Source organism: Pyrgilauda ruficollis, unplaced genomic scaffold (assembly GCF_017590135.1).
Source record: "Pyrgilauda ruficollis isolate IOZ18807 unplaced genomic scaffold, ASM1759013v1 scaffold33, whole genome shotgun sequence".
NCBI classification, from domain to species: domain Eukaryota; kingdom Metazoa; phylum Chordata; class Aves; order Passeriformes; family Passeridae; genus Pyrgilauda; species Pyrgilauda ruficollis.
In genome coordinates, this window is record NW_024524711.1 from 2,091,625 (window position 1) to 2,098,290 (window position 6,666).

Consider the following 6,666-nt stretch of genomic DNA (forward strand, 5'->3'; position numbering starts at 1 on the left):
GTTTGAACTCTCTCTGGGACTACCAAAACATTTGACAAAAGATAAAAGTAAGTACAAATTTCCAAGCCTTTTGTTTAAGTTCAGCTTAAAGTACTGCCAACTCTCCCTTGTTGAGAAAAAAGACCAAAATGTCAATGGCTAATTCTGCTTGGCAGGCTCTCTGTGCTTAGAACACAGCTCAGGTTACCCTTGTGTCCAAGCTGGTTAAAGCTCAGATGTCATCACACTACTCAGTACTACTTCACTTCCTGTGAAATTTATTTCCACCTTTTCACAAAACATCTTTTGTTGACATTCTGCAAACAACACTATCCAATAAGGTTCCGATTTTTTCTTCCTGTGGAGTAACTTTGTACATCTGCAGAAAAAAAAAAAAACAAACAAGAAAAAAAGGAAAGATGTGTAAGGAAGAAAAAACTGATGACATACCTTCTAAAACTATGTACACAAGAAAAGATTATTCCCCTCTCCCCCACTTTTATATTGGAAATTCCTATCTTCTTGTGACTGCAAGACAAAATTTGGACTGAAGCAAATTCTGAAACTGCAAGAATAAGGAAAGCTACAAAACTGAATGAGAGCAGCACTTTTATCTCCATATGTTAAATGCTATGATTTGTCCAATTTTATTCATATGTCTCCTATCAATTTGACAGATATGACAAAGATGATTTAAGTTACTTGAATTTTATCACATAGAAGACTTATCTATTTAATATATCTATTTAGCATATGGTAATCTGTTAAGAGCATATATGCCCCAAGACAGCTCCTAAGAGCTAATTAACCTGTTTTTATTTTAACCACCCCTACTGGGACTATCAATGTACTTAAGCTTATGAAAATGCTCTGGACTGAAATTTTTAATTAAATTAATTTTTGCCTAAAAAACAGGAATAAAAAGTTCTTGGATGATAGGCAGCAATTAGAAATTTATTTTTATGCTCTAATTCCCTGACAACGTTAATAATTTGAAGACTTAAATATTGTGATGTTAGGGTGTGACAACTAAAATTTGTTTCAACTAAAAAAATCTAAGAAATAATTAAGGCCTGCTTAAAACAAGTTTTCAGTTGTGGTAAAGAAATACAGATCCTAAGTTAATTATATCTCTTGATATTTAATCAAGACAACTAAATAAACTGTCCCTTTTCTCCATGTCAGTCCTCTTTTTTGGCTACACACCTTTTTAACTTTGGCAATGTCTGTTAGCTGGGGGAGTTCATCTAGGGAAACCTGCTGGCCTTCCACCTGAGATGCTATATCTGCCAGGTTTACATTCTTGTCTCCATCCACCACGAGTACAATGAGTACTGCTGTGTCGCTGTCTGAAATGCCAAACTTTTTAAAAGCATCTGAAATCTGAAAAAAGAGAAAAAAAAAATCAGTCACTTTCTCACTACATATAAGGAGTCTTTTCAGTTACTGTGTCAGATACACCAAGAGTATAAATTGACAGACATTTTACATTAATGGAATTCTGACAAGCTACAAACCATAACAGCACGTTAGTGTTATTAAAAATAACAATTAAAAACTTCTACTAGTAGCTACGTAGAGTGTTAAAGGAATACATGTACTTAGTTTGGCTGTGTGGATCTTAGCAAGCTTTTCTGGTGAAAAAGAAATTTTTTCAATAAATCTTACATTGTTGCTTGGTGAAAGGCTGAAAATAATTTCTGCATAGAGTGTTCTGGTCTTCATTTTACCTATCTTCTGTAGATGCACGGCTTTGTTGGCTGCCACAAGAATCTGAAAAGGATCTACAATCTGTAAAACAACAGAAAGAGTTATACAGAATTAACTTACTGTTTTGAAATCTGAAAAAAATCCTGATCACTTCATTTTGATAGCCTAATTCTAAAAAAAAAAAAAAAAAAAAAAAAAAAAAGGACTAGATTCTGAAACTATTTATGGGTTAAATCAGAAAAAAGGCACCAAATAGTAGATTTTAGACAGCGTGAATTAATTAGCACTAGAGTTTACACATGAGGCTGATTTAAACTCCACGAAGCAGGATGTGAAATTAATCAAAACAGTGTTTTTGGCCAATCTTGCTAAGGCTGTTTGACAGAGCCGACCCCTTCCGCGGTAGGGCACGGCAATGGAATCAAAGGAGGGCACTTGCGCACAGCAGCTCGTGTGACAGCGCCTGAGACACGGGCCAGCTTCGCTGAGTCCCTCGAGCACGCACTCACCATCGCAGGGTTTATCAGTGCTCCGTCAATGGACCCTTCCATGGCTTTTTTCCGCAGAGCAGCGGCATTTTTCACGTGCTGGAAGAGGAGCAGCGTGACGCTGCGCTCAGGGAACAGCTCCAGCCGGTGCGTTCGCTCCATCCGCCCGGGTATCGGCCGCTCGTCCCGTGGAAAACACAGCGCTAACAACACGCGGCCCGTCACACCGGAGGCTCAGCGCTTCCCTCAGGAATCCCCCGTTTCCCGGCGCCGCGTCCCTTCCCGCCCGGCCCCTGCCGCCCCTCGCCCCTCCCCGGAAGGGCGGCCCCATCGCGGCCGGCGCGGAGCCGGCATGGAGCGGGCCGAGGCCTACGGCTTCTCGGGCGCCATGAGCGGCGTCTTCCTGCTGTCGTGCCTGCTCTTCGCGGCCGTCAGCCGCCGACAGCGCGGGCCCTACATGGACGAGGTGTTCCACGTCCCTCAGGCGCAGGCCTATTGCCACGGCCGCTTCCTGCAGGTCAGGGAGGGACTCGCCCTGGCAGCAGCGCTGCAGCCCCGCTCGGGGTGGAGGGTGTCGGAGCGCGGGTTTTGTGGCGGGTGGAGCAGCAGCCGGGCAGGGCAGAGTTCAGGACCCTCAGGGCGGCGGTGCCAGGAGCTGTGGGAGGCTGCGGGCCGAGCCGAGGGGCCGTGGCGGGGCGGTGTGGCCGCGGCGCGGCTCCGTGACGCGGTGTGTCGCTTTGCAGTGGGACCCCATGATCACCACGCTGCCCGGCCTGTACCTGCTCTCGGTGGGAGCCGTGAAGCCCGCGGCGTGGCTGCTCGGCTGGACGGGGAGCGTGGTGTGCTCCGTGGGAATGCTCAGGTTTATCAATCTCCTCTTCAGTGCTGGGAACTTCTATTTGCTCTATTTGCTTCTGTTCAAGATCCATCAGAAGAATAAGGTACGGTCAGAGTAAAGCAATGCTGTGCACTCGTACAAGCAACTTTGATGGCTTAGTGTATGTTCCCTTCACTAAATATGTGAGGTGTTCTCAGATTTATGTACTGCGACTACCACCACCAGTTTGGCCAAGAAGGCACATTCCTATTCTCTAATTTTTTAAAAATATTTTTTCTTCTCGCACAAGGTGCAGTCCTCTAAAAATTCATTCTTGCGCATAAGTAGAAGGAGTTCTGTTGAAATAAAAGTTAGTAGATACGCAGACTTAATACCCAAAGGTCTGGATGCTCATGTCTTGCTTAAGAGTCCTCACAAAACATGAACAGCCGCTCCTCAGCTGCTCTGTGAGCAGGTTGTGTCATTTAAGGGGATTTCTCATTTTTCAGCTGCAGGCGTTTGCATTTGGCCATGTTGAATTTCATCATATTTTCGTTACCCCATTCCTCCAGCCTCGGTGGGTCGCTCTGGATGTCACCTGCGCTCTTGAGCAATTTGCCTGGTCCTGCTCATAGAGTGTCAACTGCAGACTTGGTGACAGTGTACTCTTGCTGCTTTCTTGTCTTTGATACAGCCATTAAACAGGACAGGTCCCAGCACTGATCCCTGTGGTACTTGGGTTGTTACTGCCCTTTGGGTAGAGTGTAACCAGGTCATCATCCAGCCAGTTTTTACCTGTCTAGCTGTCCCCACATCCAGACTATAACAGTTCAGCTTGCATACAAGAATGCTGTGTATTTAAAAATCTGAAGCACCACCACTGGGTGGTATTCAGATTCAATAAATAAATTGTTTTAGTGGTTAATGACCTATTTAAAATCCTGCCTATTAGTAAAGTTACTTTGTTTGACTTTTAACCTTAAAACATTTTTTTCCTGTTCCCTGATAACTGAAGGATTCTTTTACTACAAAGAAAATTGGTGTATTTTCTTAGAGGAAATCTCTTCATTTTTAAGCAAATGATAACACTGTACAGAATTAGATCAGATTAAATAAATGGTTTCCACTTTCAATTTTATACTTTAAAGTGGAAACATAAATGAAAGAACAAGTTTCGTGATGGTAGTCCAAGCATTTTGTTATCTTTTCACATTTCTTTGACTTCAGTGTTTTCTCTATTCCTCTTCCTTGTGAGGCCATGAGTGGCTGATTCACCCCACACTACATCATTCAGAAATATCATGCAGCATTTTTTAATGTTGTGATTTGTGGTGTTGTCATGTAGTGAGTGGAATAATTGGGAAGAGTTTTTAACAGCATGGTCTCCTACCTTTTTAAAAATTTCTTTTCTGACTCATTAATTATAATGAGGATGAATAATAATAGCTACATCAAAGATCAGAAACTTGGAGTTGGCCTCTCTGTGGACTGGGTTCAAAAGAGGTGATAGTAGAGGTACAGAATGGTGCTGTCACACAGATAAACAGAATCTCATGGTGAGATTGCAGGGGAATAGACCATTGATTTTATCTTCTTCTGCCCATTAATGCAGCCTTTTTATCCAAAGTATGGGAGCAGTTATGCCCCCACCATGATTTTAGTACCACAGATATGTGCACACCTGACACGTGAAAGAAGTTGGTGTATTTTCATTGCCATCTTTTTAAATCATCTGCAGTAACATTCTGTGCTTTTCACTTGGATTTTAACATTGTGTAACTGTATTAACATAGCAGGAGCTTAAGAAAAATACAGCATTTGTGCAACAATGGAAACAGAGAACATAGGAGATGTTATATTGTGTTAATGGAATTCTCAAGAGTTATACTAGTTTTCTTTTAATATACTATTTTATGTTATTGGACATTGTCTAACCACATTTTTCTGCTTCTTCTTTAGGCTGTGTCTGGTTTCCAGAGAATCTTGTCTGCATTAAGTCTTGCAGTGTTTCCCACCCTTTATTTTTTTACATTCCTTTATTATACGGATCCAGGATCAGTATTTTTTACTCTTTTTTCCTATTTAATGTGCCTTTATGGTAACCATAAAACTTCTGCTCTCCTTGGATTTTGTGGCTTCATGTTTCGTCAGACAAATATTGTGTGGACAGTTTTTTGTGCTGGAAATGTTGTTGCAGAGAAGCTAAATGAAGCCTGGACGATTGAGTTGCAGAAAAAGAAAGATGAAAAGCTTTCTTCCAGGAAAGGATCATTTTCAGATTTGACCAGAATGCTGCAGTTTCTTGTTGAATATCTCTTGTCACCCAAAAATTTAGTTACACTTACTGCTTTAACTTGGCCATACATCATACTAGTATCTCTTTTCTTTGTTTTTGTCTTCATCAATGGTGGAATAGTTGTTGGTGATAGAAGTAGTCATGAAGCCTGTTTGCACTTTCCTCAGCTGTTCTATTTTCTGTCCTTTACTGTTTTTTTTTCATTTCCTCATTTACTGACCCCTACTAAAATCAGGAAATTCCTTTTGTCATTGCGAAAGCACCCTGTGCAATATAGCTTAGTCACTGTCATCTCTTTATTCCTGATCTGGAGATTTACCTATGTCCATAAGTATTTACTAGCAGACAACAGACATTATACATTTTATGTCTGGAGAAAAGTGTTCCAAAGACATGAGCTTGTAAAATACCTGTTAGTTCCATTCTATATATTTGCTGGCTGGAGTTTTGCTGATACACTAAAATCAAAATCAATTTTCTGGATCTTAATGTATTTTGTATGTTTATTAGCAGTCACAGTTCCTCAAAAACTGCTAGAATTTCGTTACTTTATTTTGCCGTTCTTAATATATAGGCTCAATATTCCATTTCTGTCTCTATATAGACAACTTTTGGAGCTGGCTTTTTATATTTTAGTAAATGCTGTAACTCTTTATCTTTTTCTAAATAGACCATTCCAATGGGAAAATAGTGATGAAGTACAGAGGTTTATGTGGTGACTTTTTTTGATACTTTTATACCTGTAGGAAAACACATTTCTGTTTCAGGACTGGACTCTGGAATGAAACAGTATGTTTTGCATCATGTAAGGACTATTTTCCCTAGCTGGAACTGGGAAGTAAGCTCTTTGCTTCTATTGTTGCAACCAAATGCAAGATCTGTTATAATGTGAAGATACTCCGTATACTGAATTTATGAAAATTTTAAAATTCAGTATGAGGGGAAATGTGAGAACAACTTTCTGTAATTAATGTAAAATAAGGGAGATGTTTACTTTCATTTTTCATAATAAAATATAACATGCCTTTGAAGGTAAAATAGTTTATGTTTCAGAGGTTTCTCTTTTACAAAAGAAGGATTTCGGTATATTCAACCTTTTTGTTTATTTATCTGTCTGCATATTTATTCCTCAAATCAGGCCATTTCCTTTTAGGTTTACTAGTGGTCAAAGTATAAACCACTATTAAAGTACAATGTTTTCAAAGCCTCCTACGTCTCGCTGAATTTTCATTACTTTTTTTGTCAGTAAATGCTTACATTAGTTTTCTAAGCAGAATGGGCTCTTAAACCCCTAGAGAATTTTGAACATTTTGTTTCAAACTGATATTTAGAAAACACAGTGGATGCTATGTGTGTGCACCTTCTTTGGAGGAATA

The 6,666-nt window shown here is 40.2% G+C and overlaps 2 protein-coding genes across 2 annotated transcripts; one reads left to right on the forward strand and one right to left on the reverse strand.

The window, feature by feature from the left end:
• Positions 1 to 244: 244 nt before the first annotated feature.
• TPRKB (TP53RK binding protein) lies at positions 245 to 2,469 on the reverse strand. The gene is made up of 4 exons (XM_041474600.1): positions 2,199 to 2,469; positions 1,648 to 1,770; positions 1,186 to 1,362; positions 245 to 358 (listed from the first exon to the last, which is right to left on the reverse strand). The coding sequence occupies exons 1-4, from the start codon at positions 2,337 to 2,339 to the stop codon at positions 272 to 274; spliced, it is 528 nt and encodes a 175-aa protein (XP_041330534.1). The 5' UTR covers positions 2,340 to 2,469; the 3' UTR covers positions 245 to 271.
• A 266-nt stretch (positions 2,470 to 2,735) lies between these two features.
• LOC121357383 (putative Dol-P-Glc:Glc(2)Man(9)GlcNAc(2)-PP-Dol alpha-1,2-glucosyltransferase) lies at positions 2,736 to 6,330 on the forward strand. Its single transcript, XM_041474599.1, has 2 exons — positions 2,736 to 3,118; positions 4,954 to 6,330. Exons 1-2 carry the CDS (start codon positions 2,930 to 2,932, stop codon positions 6,007 to 6,009), a joined length of 1,245 nt encoding a protein of 414 aa, XP_041330533.1. The 5' UTR covers positions 2,736 to 2,929; the 3' UTR covers positions 6,010 to 6,330.
• Positions 6,331 to 6,666: the final 336 nt, after the last annotated feature.

Bases quoted from the DNA above. Each gene is read 5' to 3' on its own strand.
- TPRKB (XM_041474600.1), bottom strand. From the start codon at position 2,339: ATGGAGCGAACGCACCGGCTGGAGCTGTTCCCTGAGCGCAGCGTCACG. The intron at 1,771-2,198 runs GTGAGTGCGTGC...GTTGTTTTACAG, and splicing joins CACTGATAAACCCTGCGATG to ATTGTAGATCCTTTTCAGAT. The intron at 1,363-1,647 runs GTAAGATTTATT...CTCTTTTTTCAG, and splicing joins GCCTTTCACCAAGCAACAAT to ATTTCAGATGCTTTTAAAAA.
- LOC121357383 (XM_041474599.1), top strand. From the start codon at position 2,930: ATGATCACCACGCTGCCCGGCCTGTACCTGCTCTCGGTGGGAGCCGTG. The intron at 3,119-4,953 runs GTACGGTCAGAG...CTTCTTCTTTAG, and splicing joins AGATCCATCAGAAGAATAAG to GCTGTGTCTGGTTTCCAGAG.